Raw genomic sequence first — 15,580 nt, 5'->3', positions numbered from 1 at the left:
CTCATGATCGATCACAAACACAAACGCTCCGTCTAAACTCGCCTTTTACACAAGATAACAACAAATAATCCGGTCTGTGGTAAAAACGAAACAGAAACCTGCATTGACACTGATGTCAAAGCTCCGCTAACAGCAACGAAACACTTCCTGTTGTCCCGACAAAATAAAAGGCGTCAATGTTCCAGCCGCTGGGAGAGGGTTTGAAATGTTCATTAATAAATGAACCTGATATTTTAGGTGCAAATGGACACAAATCTCGTTTTTCTTTGTTTTCCTGGTCGTCCGTTTTGCTCAAATAGAAATAAAGGCCTGTCTCTAATTGTGGCCTGGTTCTAATAAAGGCCTGGTCTTTGATGCCCTTGAGTAAATAAAGGCCCCGGCCTATATTAGAGCATTTACGATATTTATAAATATCTCCTGAAGAGACGAGACGCGGGTCACAGGCTTAACTTTTTGTATAGATGTTGTTTTGTTGTTCTGAAGTGGTGTTGCGCTGTTTATCGTCCCACCGAAACACGGAGAAGCAGTTCCGCCTTGACGTCACTGTTAAAACAAGGCAATTATCCGGTGTTTTGGTCTTTTGTGGCGCACATGGCTCATTATGCAGGATAAACAAACTCCTGCGCTGTAGAAAAAGCCTTTGATGACGCTCTAGAATCGATGCGTATTCCTGCCGTAGACGGGACGGACACCTGACGGACATGTTTAAACCACCGCATTAGTTTATGTAATTCCTATTCTTATGGCAGACGTACGTAAAACGAACCGTGGACGTAACGTATTCGCTGTAAATGAGGCGTAAAGGTTTGAATGAATTTAAATTTCGCCGCTGAAAATATTATCTTATACATAAACAAAACCTGGAAGATGTCGATAAACAGGAAGTAGTTTTCCTTCAGCTGCAGCTTGATCTGAGCCTCACAGCCTGGTCGGTAACTCTTACAGATGTTTAAAACTCTGACACTCACATAAAAACTCAAACCGCTGTCGAAACTCGCCGTAGAAGAAAAGCACTGCTGCGCCGACGTCTCGCAGAATATCGACCGGAAGTGATTTGTTTTGTGCTGACGTGACGTTCGTCTTCCGGAGCCGATTATATTCCTGAACCAGTTATTACAGAGAATCAATATTAAGCAAACAAAATTAGGAAGTATCGATCTGAGACGCAGAGTGGTGTGTGTCAAGACGCTGCCAGGAAATCCAACAACAACAGGCTTGAATGTAAAAGTACGAGTTCATCGATTCGGACCGAGTGCTTTTGTTCAGCACATTTGCATAAAGCGTTTTAACCTCTTACCACCCGCCTAAACCAAATGCATTCTGTCCCTTTTGGCTGTTGTATAGGCCTGTGTAACGCATCATTTGAAAGCTAAGACCCACAAAGCTGATCTTTTTCCTCGCGTTGTTGCTGTGCTGTGTCACCTTTTGTATGTTTTTTTTTCTTTTCTTTTTTTTCTTTTTTGTCACTTTTTATTGAATTTTTGTTGAATTTTTGTTGAATTTTTGTTGAATTTTTGTTCCATTTTTGTTCCATTTTTGTTGAATTTTTGTCACTTTTTGTCACTTTTTGGTTGATTTTTTGTCACATTTTTGTTGAATTTTTGTCACATTTTTGTTGATTTTTTGTCACATTTTTCTTGAATTTTTATCACATTTTTGTGGAATTTTTATCACATTTTTGTGGAATTTTTGTCACATTTTGTCACATTTTTGTCACATTTTGTCACATTTTTGTCACATTTTGTCACATTTTTGTCACATTTTTGTCACATTTTTGTCACATTTTGTTGAATTTTTGTCACATTTTTGTTTAAATTTCGTCACATTTTTGTTGAATTTTTGTCATATTTTTGTTTAAATTTCGTCACATTTTTGTTGATTTTTTGTCACATTTTTCTTGAATTTTTGTCACATTTTTCTTGAATTTTTGTCACATTTTTGTTGAATTTTTGTCACATTTTTGTTGAATTTTTGCCACATTTTTGTTGATTTTTTTGTCACATTTTTGTTGTGTTTACATCCTTGTTTTCTTCTCATTTTTTTGTGGCTATTTCGGTGCTTTTCTCCCCAAGAAGCTTTTTGATTAGAGTAAAGCCAAACTGTAGAAAATGGGATCCGTTCAGGTGTGAGCTAAGAGTTAAAGGCTCCGAGTCTCTGTCAGATCTTTGTTTGTCTTTGTGATGCGTTTGAAAACTAACCTGTTCTAAACTTGTTGTGCACATTGTTCTTCTCTGTTCCTTTCATGCTCTCAGATCTCTGGAGAGGTGAGGAGACACCGCAGTGCATGAGAACGTGTCGTTTCCCCTCAAATAATTTAATGAAATGAAAACTTGAGGCTGATTTTGCTCCCCTGTTGTAAGGCGTAATAATTAGAGATGGGCGAGTGAAGCCTTGTAACACTTTGAGGCTTTCCTGCAAAGAAGTGTCGTAGCTTCGAAGTCTCTGAGCCGTTTCATTCTGTCTGAACACTGACCTCTTGTGGACAAACTCTATTATCGCGACTTCCAATCATGTGGAAGAGAAGTTTCAAACAGACGTGTGGCGGTTTTATTATTACAGCCTGATATTGAGGTTTGATCAAATCAATCATAGGCCGATAAATTAGTCATGCTCCAGTGGGCGTGGCCTCAGTCACCTGCAGCTCTGCTGCTCAAAGGCAGGACATCAATGTGCAATTTTTTAACCTCTTAACTGTCGCCTGAACCGAGAGGATCTTTTTCCTCACGTCATCAGATTTTTTTTTTCCATAATTTTTTTGTTGGGTATTCAACTCATTTTTGTAACTTTTTTGTCATTTTTTTTTGTCATTTTTTCGTCCATTTTTTATCACATTTTGTCATTTTTTTGTCATTTTTTTGTCATTTTTTTGTCAATTTTTTGTCAATTTTTTGTCAATTTTTGGTCAAATTTGTATCACATTTTTGTCCTTTTTTTCATCCATTTTTTGTCACATTTTTGTAATTTTTTTAATCAAAATTTTGTCTTTTTTGTCACATTTTTGTCATTTTTTGTCATTTTTGTGTCATTTTTGTGTCATTTTTTGTCATTTTTTGTCATTTTGTGTCATTTTGTGTCACATTTTTGTCATTTTTTGTCATTTTTTGTCATTTTGTGTCACATTTTTGTCATTTTTTGTCATTTTTTGTCATTTTTTGTCATTTTTTTTGTCATTTTTTTGTCATTTTTTGTCATTTTGTGTCATATTTTTGTCACTTTTTTGTCACGTTTTTGTCATATTTTTTGTCATATTTTTGTCAATTTCTTGTGACATTTTTGCCACTTTTTCATCAATTTTCCGTCACTATTTTGCCAATGTTTTCTCACTTTTTTGTCACATTTCCATCCTTGTTTTCGTCTCAGTTTTGTTGCTATTTTCACACCTTTTTTCCAGAAGCTTTTGGACTGGGGTAAAGCCAAACTGGAGAAAATGTGCTCGGTTCCGGTGGGAGTTAAGGGCTTAACTTCATTCAGTCAGAGCTCATTTGACACTACCGTATTTTCTGGACTATAAGTCGCTCCGGAGTTTAAGACGCACTAACCATAAAATGCCTAATGAGAAAAAAAAATCTGATGACGTGAAGAGGTTAAAATCCCCATTAATAACCTGGACACTCGACTGTAACTGCCCCACCTGCGTTCCATAAGGCGCCATCTCTTTAAAAGATGATTTCAGTGTTTGTGTGTTTGCGTTTGATTGAAACCCGCCGTGTCTCCCCCAGCGACGGCGACGAGAAGCGCTCGGACAGCCAGCCCTCGATCTGCGGCAGCAAGCTGGGCAGCGACGACTCCCTGGCGGAGTACGGGGACAGCGTGGACATCCAGTTCAACGAGGACGGCTCCTTCATCGGACAGTACAGCGGCAGGGGGCCCGCCCCGCCCGGCCACGAGAGCTCGGGGCCCGCCTCCCCCAACGCCATCGTCCCCCCGCCCCCGCTCGCTCCGTCCATGTCCTCCCTCCTGCAGCGGACCAGCTAAACGCCGCGCCGCCCGCACTGCCCCGAACACACCAGGCCACGGGGGGGGCGCTCGGGAGCTACAGCGGCTGGATTCAGAGCAGACCTGAAATTAGAAAACAACACATGTGATCAAGTTAGCCATTTTATACTCACTACTGCCACCTCAGGTCATACGTGTAACTGCGCCTTCTGTATTAAGCTCTTGTTTTACGGCAATTAGTCCCCAATTAAGACTCCAGGAGCTTATCAAAAACAAAACAAAAGGCCTAAACACATTCAGAGGCAGGTTTAGCTGGAGATTTCTGCAAAATATGGGTCAGTTTAGACACATTTTTGCTCAAAAGTAGTAAATGTGTTGATCGTTTTAGCATTTGCTGCTACCTGTAAACCCTGAGTTCAGTTTTAATATTAATAATCTTGTTTAAACTGATTCTATTTTCCTGAGCCAGAAAACAGAACGGGTGTAATGTGGCGTATTCAGTTCAGTGTAGGGAAGAGTGCAGTGAACAGTGCATTGGGGAGACTAAACAGCAGCTTTGCAAAAGGATGTATCAGCACCACAGGGATCACATGTTAGAGGTGACGTATTACGGAAGAAACGAGTTACAAAAATACATTACTTTTTTCAGTTTACTTACATAAAATACTAGAATATATTAGTCATTACAATTGACTCTGTGTATAACTTCAAATCATAATAACGCGGCCCAAGACGTGACTTCCTGTTTCGATCCAGCACGGCAAAATAAAAGCACACAGCTCGTCTCATGGATTAGTTTAGCAGGTTCTTGCAACATTACAAGAATACAATACACACGTCTTAAGTGTTTTGTCTGTTAATAGTTAGGCAGAAATAAGGCTGAACTAATGAATAAGATGGCGCTTTTATTTTGGCGGGCCGGATCGAAACAGGAAGTCACTTCTTGGGCGGCGTTGTTATGCACAGAGTCAATTCAAATCTTGAGGTTACAAGTGCATTTAAATGTATGAATGAAAAAATGCAGAACTTCCCCCAAATAAAATGCAGCACAAATCAAGCATGAAGCCCAAAATCATCAAAACAAAACACGAGACAGTTGGGATAGATCAGGAAAGGAAATCTCGTGGCATTATTACTATTTTCAGTTCATATTTTGCCAAAAGTAACTCAGAAGTAATTTAAAGTAATGTAACTCAACTACATTTTTGAAACAATAACATCTAATATAGAATATTTTACCATTTTAAAGTAACCAACACCGACAGTGATCTCAGTCGTAAAGCCTCTGCTGAATTGTGCCAAAATCAAGGCCTTAAAAACCACAAGTTACATTATGTCTAAAATATAGAAATAAAAGGTTTAACTAATGGCTCTTATTATCTTATCTCTTATCATAAATTAATTAGAAAACAAAAAATATGTTCCAAAATGCATAATATTTTTCTGTAAAGTTAAGCCATTATGTTCAATTAACTCATTGGCTGCCAATGACGTCTATCGAGGTCATTTAGGTTTTTCAATGGGAACAGCTGCATCTTATCTCTTATCATAAATTAATTAGAAAACCAAAAATATGATCCAAAATGCATAATATTTTTCTGTAAATCTCATAAGTTGCCATTATGTTCAATTAACTCATTGGCTGCCAATGACGTCTATAGATGTCAATTAGGTTTTTCAATGGGAACAGCTGCAGCAAAGCCTTGAGCATGTCTGGTGTTAAAGTCTTAGTTGTGCTGCCTAATTCTGCCACCTAGTGACTCAATAAAAGAACTATTGAGTCACTAGGTGGCAGCATTGCTCTTCATTTTCTCAGCTTTGTTGGTGATTTCACCTATTTTCTACGGACGATTACTAAAGAATGGAAAGAGGTACAAACAAACTTTTTTTTAGATGAAAGAAAAGAGTCTAATCTTTCTTTTCGTGTTGACATAGACCTAGACCTACATTTTCTGTGGGTCTTGAAAAAACAGTAAAAATCCTTAAAAACAAAAAGCAGTGGGAGCTCTCTGATTTCAAAATGGCTGGCAGTCAGTGAGTTAATGCCTAGATTATTTGCATTGGTGGCATCAAAAATGAATTCCAAATATCGAATAGTACTTGCTGTTCCCTGCACTGACCTGTGAGAGCCACATATAAAAGCGTATCGTGAGTAAATCCATATCGTCGTTGTTTCTGAATCCAACCGCTCGTAACTCGCTGAAACATCCCCGTGTCGCACCTCGGCCTCCGTACATTCCACTGGTTAATGCAGTTTACTCTTCTACAGCTTTTAACAGATCTATTCCAAACCCCTATTATACATGTTCTGGGGCCGCGAGCTCCGACTGTCGGCGTTTTCGGGACAAAGGGACTCATTATCCGCTCCATGTACAGACATTTTATCGACACTCAAATGTATTTGTTTTCCCCCCCTTCCGGTGACGACTCTGGATTTGTTTTGTTTTTTCGTGGATTTGTGGATTTGAATTCACCACTTCGTGTCTTCGTTTCGAGCACTGTTTGTGTTTTTGTTTTTTAGCGTTTTAGCGCATGCATCTCTTTTGGGGAATGATTTAAACCTAAGACACGTGCCCCCGCAGAGGCGCCGGGAATCCTTTGATACTTCGCGTTTTGAGTTTGAAGCTCCACAGATCAGCGTCGCCGTGTTCTCGTGTCGTTTTTCTTTCTCCGGGTGTGTTTAAGGCGAGACGCTGCAGGGGCAAAACATCGACTTTTCTTTAGTTTTCTCCGCTAACGTCAAAGAATAAGGCGAACTCTCCATTTACAATGTTTATTCATGACTTTGTTGACTTCAGGTTTTGTTCTGAAATCGCTCCAACATGGCCGTGCTTCCCACACAGTGTCCATTCACAAATACAGTCACGTTTGGTATCCACGTGAATAGCACGGAATCCCCCCGACAACACTCTGTAATCCCAATATGGTCATTTCCTTTGTGGACGATGCAGTTCATGAAAGTCTGCAGGGATATACGCAAAACAAGATCCAAAACTTTAGCCCGTTCTCCAAAGGTTTTTCATTCTACTTTTGCAACAACATCTCCATTGAAGTATCTCAGACTCCAGGCTTACGTCTTGGGTTTAAAGCTGCTTAATCCCGTTTTGCCGGTCCGGTGTAACGTCGAGATGCACTTCTTTGTCAAGCTGCACTGACAGTATCAACGCGCACGTGCACATGTCTTTGTCTCTCATTAAAAACGAGTTATTAACAGCCGGTAAACTTTGTCTTGCATAATATTACGTAACTAAAGAGCAGACGACTCTTTCCTCAGCAACTTTTATGGCATTTAAACGGTCATGCTTTCTGATGATTGACAAAACTTGTACTTTTTGTATTGTTTTTAAAGCCTATATCTTCAACAGACAGATATTTAAAGGCAAATTGTTTTAGCAGCTACGTCATTTACTAGTTACACGTAGAATAGACTGCCTAATTCGACAGTAAAATTTATGAAATCATGTTGTTTGCTGAAAAAGCGGAGCTCGATGGCTGAATGTAAAATGACTCGATAGTTCTGCACATGCGCAGCAACGCAAGAAGTAGTGCAACTCGACAAGCCGTCTGTTTCGATTGTACACCGGCACCGATGCGTCGCCAATGAGCTCCTCTAGATGCGCCACCATGTGCACCACACAAACAAACTGTACAAGAAGACCAGCCTCCCTCACCCGTTTACTATAATAGATCCATGACCTCACCTCACAGCACCCCCACATTCATGTTCAAGGGTTGCGGGAAAAAAGTACTGTCAAAAAGACATCGCTATAGGCAGTTTTAAGGATATTTAGATGTTTTAAATATCTAACTCCTGCTCCTTGATTCCTGATTTATTGAGCTTTAAAGGGGCTAGATGCAAGTTAGTCATTTTATACTCACTGCTGCCACCTCAGGTCTTACACGTAACTGCAGCTTCTATATTAAGCTCGTGCATGACGCCACTTCGGGCCCTATTTTGAGCGACAGTGCAGGATTTCAGAGGCAGTTGTGGTGAACAGGTCGGAGCTCATTCTACACATTAGGACATGGAGGAAACATGTAGCGCAGGGGTAGGCAACGTCAGGCCCGTGGGCCAAATCCAGGCCCTCCAGCACTGCTGCTCTGGCCCTCAAGATGATTTTGAGGAATTATTATTGACATGATTACATAAATCAGAGAGTACTTTTAATATTATTACAGTTAAATGGGAGAAAACAAGGTGGAAATACTGTCAATGCACCCAATTAGGTCATATATTATGTACAACACTGGCATTTGAAAGAAGTGCACTGGAAAAAGAGTAATCGTTTTAAGGAAGAAATGACATAAAATTAAGAGATTAAAGGTTTGAGATAAAACCTCTATCTTGGGATTAGTTCAAACCGACTCAAATTCAACACAGAAGAACTTTAATTCAAGCAATTTCAAGTCATTTATCTCATTTAACACTGGAAAAAAGGCCCTCTTATCTTAGAAAAATAGCTTGATTTCTACTTGAAATAAGACTTTTAATGCTGATTTTGACTTGGTTTCGACTCGTCTTGAAATCAGATTGCCAATGGAACAAGCATTAGTTTGCTCAAAATAAGACAAATTAACTTGAACGCTTAAAATAAGACAAAAAAAAAACCTGAAATGAGACAAAATGGTCAAAGACAAGAAAAATCTGTCTAGTTCCGTTGGCAATCTTGTTTCAAGACGAGTCAAAACCGTATCAAAAGCATTAAAAGTCTTATTTCAAGCCCTTTTAAGTCGTTTTTGTCTCAGATAAGATTTCATTTTTTCCAGTGTAAGATGGTCATTTTTCCAGTGTTGTGCTTTACTTTTTTAAATATCTAATTCCTGCTCCTTGATTCCCGCTTTATTGAGCTAAAACACATGGCAACATTTGAATACATTCGCAGATTGTTTTTCACTTATAACTTCAGATCCAAAACGCCCAGTGAGCAAATCTTTATAACTTAAAAAGTCTATGCAAAAACGAAAAACAGAAGCTCAAAATAACACTGTCAATTTAAGCCCCTCCCTACCCCATTATGTAGATTCAGCGGCCGAAATTAACACATAAAATGCCTTATTTTTTATATGAAAACACATTTTATTTCCCTCATTTATATCAGTAATCTTCCACAAAGGTCGTGTTCTTGAAAGCTCACCCGCAGCGTCTCGCCTTGAAGAGAAAACAACATTGTAACATGTTTAAACGCTGATATGGGGCTTCAGTTTGCCTGTTGCTGTGGAGAGTGTGTGTGTGTGTGTGTGTGTTTGTGCATGTGTGTGTGAGACTGACCTAAAGCCTTAAGAGAGTCCGGTGTGTCCTCTCTCTTTCTGACCATCACTGCATTTACATCTCACACCGTTTGCTCCAAAGGGAAAATCTGCAGGACTAAAAACACGGGCCGGAAACTCTGCAAAAAACGTCTGCGTGAAACGTCTGAAAGATTAATCAACCAGGAAGGAAGAAAAGGAATCACAATCAAAGTACTTAGACCTTCATTACTCGGGTAAAAGTAAAGCTGGTGTGGAACAGTCTGATGTCACCGGCCTGGAGACGAGTTAGAGACGAGTTGGAGAGTGCTGTAGTTGGTGACTGGTCACAGAGACGTGTCCGAGACGTCCACTGGAGATAAGGAGAGTCTTCAGGTTCAGCAGAGGCTCCGCATGGTCTCCGAGAGTCTACACGGTCTCGAGCAGCTGGGTGCCCAAAGTGGGGCCTACGTTTGCGCCGCCTCTGGTTAATACCAACTCTCTCCCATTCATTCTCAATGGCAAATAAGGATGCAGTGCACTTTTTGTCCACCAGCGTCAAATTGGGGGCGCTGTTTCACTCCTTTTGGAAACACTGTTCTGGTGTCTTTCCCATTTTTCCAACTTTTTTTGCAAAGGACGTTGACGTATATGACTTATAAAAGACTTTATGCCGAACTGACACTTTCAAAATGATATAATATGGCATTTTCTTTGATTTAAAGACATTAATGAGCTAAAGTCACTGTAGGTGCTGCAGGTACAGGTGGTGTTGTTTACATTTTGCTCTATATTGCTACGATAATTGATTTTGTTCTACTAAAACTAGGCTTTTGTAGCAGGTTAACTCCTTAACTCCCGCCTGAACCGAGCACATTTTCTCCAGTTTGGCTTTACCCCAGTCCAAAAGCTTCAGGAAAAAAGCTGTGAAAATAGCAACAAAACTGAGACGAAAACAATGATGGAAATGTGACAAAAAAGTGACGAAAAATTGATGAAAAAGTGGCCAAAATGTCACAAAAATGTCACAAGAAATGGACAAAAAAAAATGACAAAAATATGACAAAAAACGACAAAAAATTGATGAAAAATTGGCGAAAAAATGACAAAAAAGTTACAAAAATGAGTTGAACGCCCAACGAAAAAATGATGGGGAAAAAATCTGATGACGTGAGGAAAAAGATCCTCTCGGTTCAGACGGGAGTTAAGAGGTTAATTGCATAGATTTAATTAAATGCAAATGTATACCAAAAAAGAGAATAAGTAACTTTTCTTATTTACAGTTAAATGTGTTTTTGACATGGCCGTGTTTGGTCCGCGACACACAGGCATTTTTTCATTTTGGCCCTCGGAGACAAAAAGTTTGGGCACCCCTGACTTAAAGGGACTAGATGCAAGTTGTTAATTTTTATACTCACTACTGCCACCTCAGGTCTTACGTGTAACTGCAGCTTCTATATTAAGCTCGTGCATGACGGCACTTCAGACCCGAAGTAACACCTTTCTGAGTGACAGTGCGGGATTTTAGAGGCAGTTGTGGTGAACAGACATGGAGGAACATGTAAGGGGAGGAAAATACTTAATTTTAACATTTTTAAACATATTTTATTTTAGTTTTAGTCTTAGTCTTTTGACTAAAATGTAATGTCATTTTAGTCGAGATTTAATCGAAAAAATCTTTTCAATTTTAGTCTAGTTTTAGTCGACTAAAATTGCAAGTAAATTTAGTCAACTGAATTTAAGACTAATTTAGTCGACTTTGCTTTTATAATATTCATTATAATCATATTTAATCTTGTTCCTCTGCTTCATGGAGCTGCTCCACATGAACAAAGCTCAGAGCTGATCCTTTAACAGTGAATTTACATGATCTGAGGCTCTTTCAGACGCTCAATAGAAGTTTGGATTATTTTAGTCTCTCCTTTTCATTTTTATTTAGTCTTATTTTAGTCGACTAAAATATCTGGACATTTTAGTCATAGTTTTAGTCTCATGAACAACTTTTAATTTAGTTTTAGTACAATTTTAGTCGTCAAAAATATCACTTTGACTAAAATTAAGACTAAATATTTTAGTCGACGAAATTAACACTGAGGACAACAAATAATATTTGAGACACAACTGCCTGAGACCACGGAGATCTCTCGGAAACCTCTCGGAAACCATGCCTCCACTGACTACCTGTTTTGACAACCTGGAGACTCGCCTTCTCTCCAGGGGACGTCTCGGCGACATCTCCATGACCAGCGGAAACTAAAGTCTCCAGGCCGGTGAGACTGGCCCTTTAGCTCAGCTGAACTCACGCAGACGTGTTTTTACAGAGCAGAAAGCTTGGAAAGACTCTCCTATGCATTTATACAGAACAGACATGAGCAAACGTAAAGTGTGGAGCGGGTCCTGTGTAGCAAACTCAGTCCGGGCCTTTAGAAAGAGAGACAGAAAGAGAGGAGAGAGAGCGAATGGATTAATATAACCATGAAGGGAATCGAAGAGAACCCGCTGTATTGTTCTCTGAATGTAAATACAACCTTAAGATTGTCATTTCTTGATTTCCATGGCTTTTTTTTTTTTATACAACGATGATCAAATAATTGTAAGTTTTTGTATGTTTGTGTTGCTCAGTTTTCGGGGTTGTTATTTGGCGTCGCGGCGGCTGTAGCCTTTGTAATATAATACTCACTATTGTCTGACACTTAGCCTTCAGCGTAGTCCAAGGGATTTAGGAAAGTCTAGAGCGAACATGCAGGAATTCTAATGCAAGGTTTTGTTTTGTTTCAAAGCTGAATGAGATTTGACAGCGATGATCAAGTTCTCTGCCGGCCGGGAGAGAAGCATTTTGTAAACACGGAACAATCTGAAAACAAGGGCAGGTTTGCAGGAGCGGGTTTGTTGTTTCTTAACTCCCGCCTGAACCGAGAGGATCTTTTTCCTCATATCAGATTTTTTTGTTGGGTATTCAACTGATTTTTGTAACTTTTTTGTCATTTTTTTATCACATTTTTGTCATTTTTTGGTCACATTTAAAAAAAAATGTTGTCACATTTCTGTCAATTTTTTTTATTTTTTTGTCAAATTTTTTTCAGTTTTTCGTCCATTTTTTAATTTTTGTCATTTTTTTTAATCACATTTTTTATCATTTTTTGGTCACATTTTTAAAACATTTTTGTCAATTTTTTGTCTATTTTTTGTCTATTTTTTATCCAATTTTTGTCATTTTTTTATCACATTTTGTAATTTTTTGGTCACATTTAAATAAAAAAAAAGTCAAATTTTTGTCAATTTTTTGTCAATTTTTTGTCAATTTTTTGTCAATTTTTTTTATTTTTTTGTCACATTTTGTTCATTTTTTCATCCATTTTTTGTCAATTTCTTGTCAATGTTTTCTCACTTTTTTGTCACATTTCCATCATTGTTTTCGTCTCAGTTTTGTTGCTATTTTCACAGCTTTTTTTTTCCAGAAGCTTTTGGACTGGGGTAAAACCAAACTGGAGAAAATGTGCTCGGTTCAGCTGGGAGTTAAGGGGTTAAAGGAGAAGGACTTTTACATTTATCAAAAGAGAAGCCAAAGTCGAAAAAAAGTGTCTTTCCAAAAGCATCTGAACCAGAGACGTGACAATACTTCATCTTCTGCGATATTCACGGTGGTTATTTGCTCAAATTTGTGTAAAAAAAAACAACCATTAAAGTCTTTGTGTTGCATCGAAGTGAAGCGAAGGATCATGGTCTTTGTTCCAAGTGTTAAAAACTGAAAGACTTTTGATATGGTGAAATTGACCTTTCGCTAAACCCCGCCCCAAAACGGTCATTGTCCAATCGCAGCAGACATTCTCCAGATCTCCTGCCAATGAAATTAACGGGAGCAACTTTCAACACCGGAAAAAAAACAAGCGGAAAACAGCTAGGCTAATGCTAGGCTAGTGCATGTCTATGGTAACTAGTAGCCTGCATTAAAAACAGCCTGACCCGAGCACAGAGCACCTGAGGCAAATCACTTACAACACCAGACTAACCATATAAATGCCTATGTCGACTGTTTAATGTTTAAATATAATTTTTTGAAGAGGTTTTTAACGCAGGCTACTAGTTACCATAGACATGCACTAGCCTAGTGCCGCTAAACTCAAATATATATACGGTGAGAGCGCAGGAAAAGGAAATCTGTGACGACACTTTTGCTCGGTGGCGTCAGTACTATTTTCAGTTTATATTTTGCCAAGACTAACTCAAAAGTAACTCAAAAGTAACTCAAAAGTAACTCAAAGTGTAACTCAAAAGTAACTCAAAAGTAGCTCAAGAGTAACTCAAAGTGTAACTCAAAAGTAACTCAAAAGTAACTCAAAAGTAACTCAAAGTGTAACTCAAGTGTAACTCAAAAGTAACTCAAAGTGTAACTCAAAAATAACTCAAAAGTAACTCAAAAGTAACTCAAAAGTAACTTAAAAGTAACTCAAAAGTAACGTAAAAGTAACTCAAAGTGTAACTCAAAAGTAACTCAAAAGTAACTCAAAAGTAACTTAAAAGTAACTCAAGCTGTAACTCTGCTGCACCTTTGAAACAGTAATATGTAATCCAAACATATTGCATTTTTAAAGGAATAGGCGGCCATTTTCCCACACTGTGATATGTTCTTACCTGAGTTTAGACGAGTTGATCCGTACCTGTCTGGTCTTTGTGGAAGGGCGTGGTCGCTTCTAACTCCACCCCCTGTTTGGAGCTATAGGAATACACTGGGAGAGGCCAAATGCTAGCAACATCTTTGGTCGTTTTGCGTAACTGAGCGCACGCACAAAGACCAGACAGGTACGCATCAACTCGTCTAAGCTCAGGTAAGAACATATCTCGATTTCATATTTGAAGTATATTCCTCCACTACATTACAACCCAACCCAAAGGCCGTGGGAACCCAGGGTGCTGTGGGCGCTGCAGCACCCCCTGGTGGATGGTTTGTGAACTGCAGGCAATACTAACCCCTTAACTCCCACCTGAACCGAGCACATTTTCTCCAGCTTTGCCCCCAGTCCAAAAGCTTCTGGAAAAAAGGTGTGAAAATAGCGACAAAACTGAGACGAAAACAAGGATGGAAATGTGACAAAAAAGTGAGAAAACATTGACGAAAAAGTGACAAAAAATTTACAAAAAATGACAAAAATGGAGCAAAATTTGACAAAAAAGTTTTTCTCAGTTTGACAAAAATGTTTTTCTCAATTTGACGAAAAAGTGATAAGAATTTGACAAAAAAATGACAAAAAAATGACAAAAAATGACAAAAATGGACAAAAAAGTGAGAAAAAATGGACGAAAAATGGAGAAAAAAATGGACGAAAAAGTGATAAGAATTTGACAAAAAAATGACAAAAAATGACAAAAATGGACAAAAAAGTGAGAAAAAATGGACGAAAAATGGAGAAAAAAATGGACGAAAAAGTGATAAGAATTTGACAAAAAAATGCGAATAATTTGACGAAAAGTGACAAAAAAATGACAAAAAATGACAAAAAATTGACAAAAAAGTGAGAAAAAATGGAGCAAAATTTGACGAAAAAGTTTTTCTCAATTTGACGAAAAAGTGACAAAAAAATGACAAAAAAATGACAAAAAAATGACAAAAAATTACAAAAATGGACAAAAAAGTGACAAAAAGTGAGAAAAAATGGACGAAAAATTGAGAAAAAAATTGACGAAAAAGTGATAAGAATTTGACAAAAAAATGTGAATAATTTGACGAAAAAGTGACAAAAAATGTACAAAAAATGACAAAAAATTGACAAAAAAGTGAGAAAAAATGGACGAAAAAATGGACAAAAAAGTGATAAGAATTTGACAAAAAAAATGCGAATAATTTGACGAAAAAGTGAGAAAAAATGTACAAAAAAGTGAGAAAAAAGTGAGAAAAAACTGACGAAAAATTGAGAAAAAATGGACGAAAAAGTGATAAGAAATTGACAAAAAATGCGAATAATTTGACGAAAAAGTCACAAAAAAGTCCCGAAAATTTGACAAAAATGAGACGACTGCCCTACAAAAAAAGTGATGAAAAAAAATCTGATATGAGGAAAAAGATCAATTTACTTTTGTCGGTCTTTCAAATGAGGCGTTCCACTGGCCTACAGGATTTGGGTAAAGCTGAACTGGACAAAACGCTCTCGGTTCAGGCGGGACTTAAGAGGTTAATAAATAGGATTCACGCACAGAAAAAGTATTTTGGGGGTAAATTTTGTCTTCCCACGGCTCTGACCCAACCCACAACATATTAATCTCCACTTCCTGACAGAGCTAGCTAGCATTTCGGGGGAAGGGGGCGGGTCTTTTGCGAAAGGTCACTTACTGATATCGCTGCATCCCTTACTCTGCACTAAGTCGTCAATATCCCAATCCACGCTTTAACTTTACTTACAAACATCCTACAGAATAACCTCCT

General features: G+C 38.2%; 1 protein-coding gene across 1 annotated transcript in view; it reads left to right on the top strand.

Annotated features, from left to right (window-relative positions):
• Positions 1-4,009, top strand: part of LOC306981505 (neural cell adhesion molecule L1.1-like) — a gene marked incomplete at its 5' end in the record, with an annotated part of 71,120 nt that extends 67,111 nt beyond the window's left edge. The window contains one exon of the mRNA XM_079581113.1: positions 3,720-4,009. Coding sequence (XP_079437239.1) covers positions 3,720-3,975 — 256 coding nt within the window. The 3' untranslated portion in view covers positions 3,976-4,009. The remainder of the gene's footprint in view (positions 1-3,719) is intronic.
• Positions 4,010-15,580: the final 11,571 nt, after the last annotated feature.

This window comes from Gobius niger (genome assembly GCF_951799975.1).
Source record: "Gobius niger genome assembly, chromosome: 22".
Taxonomy (NCBI): Eukaryota; Metazoa; Chordata; class Actinopteri; order Gobiiformes; family Gobiidae; genus Gobius; species Gobius niger.
The sequence above is the reverse complement of the archived record's forward strand: the minus strand, read 5'-3'. Positions and strand labels throughout refer to the sequence as shown.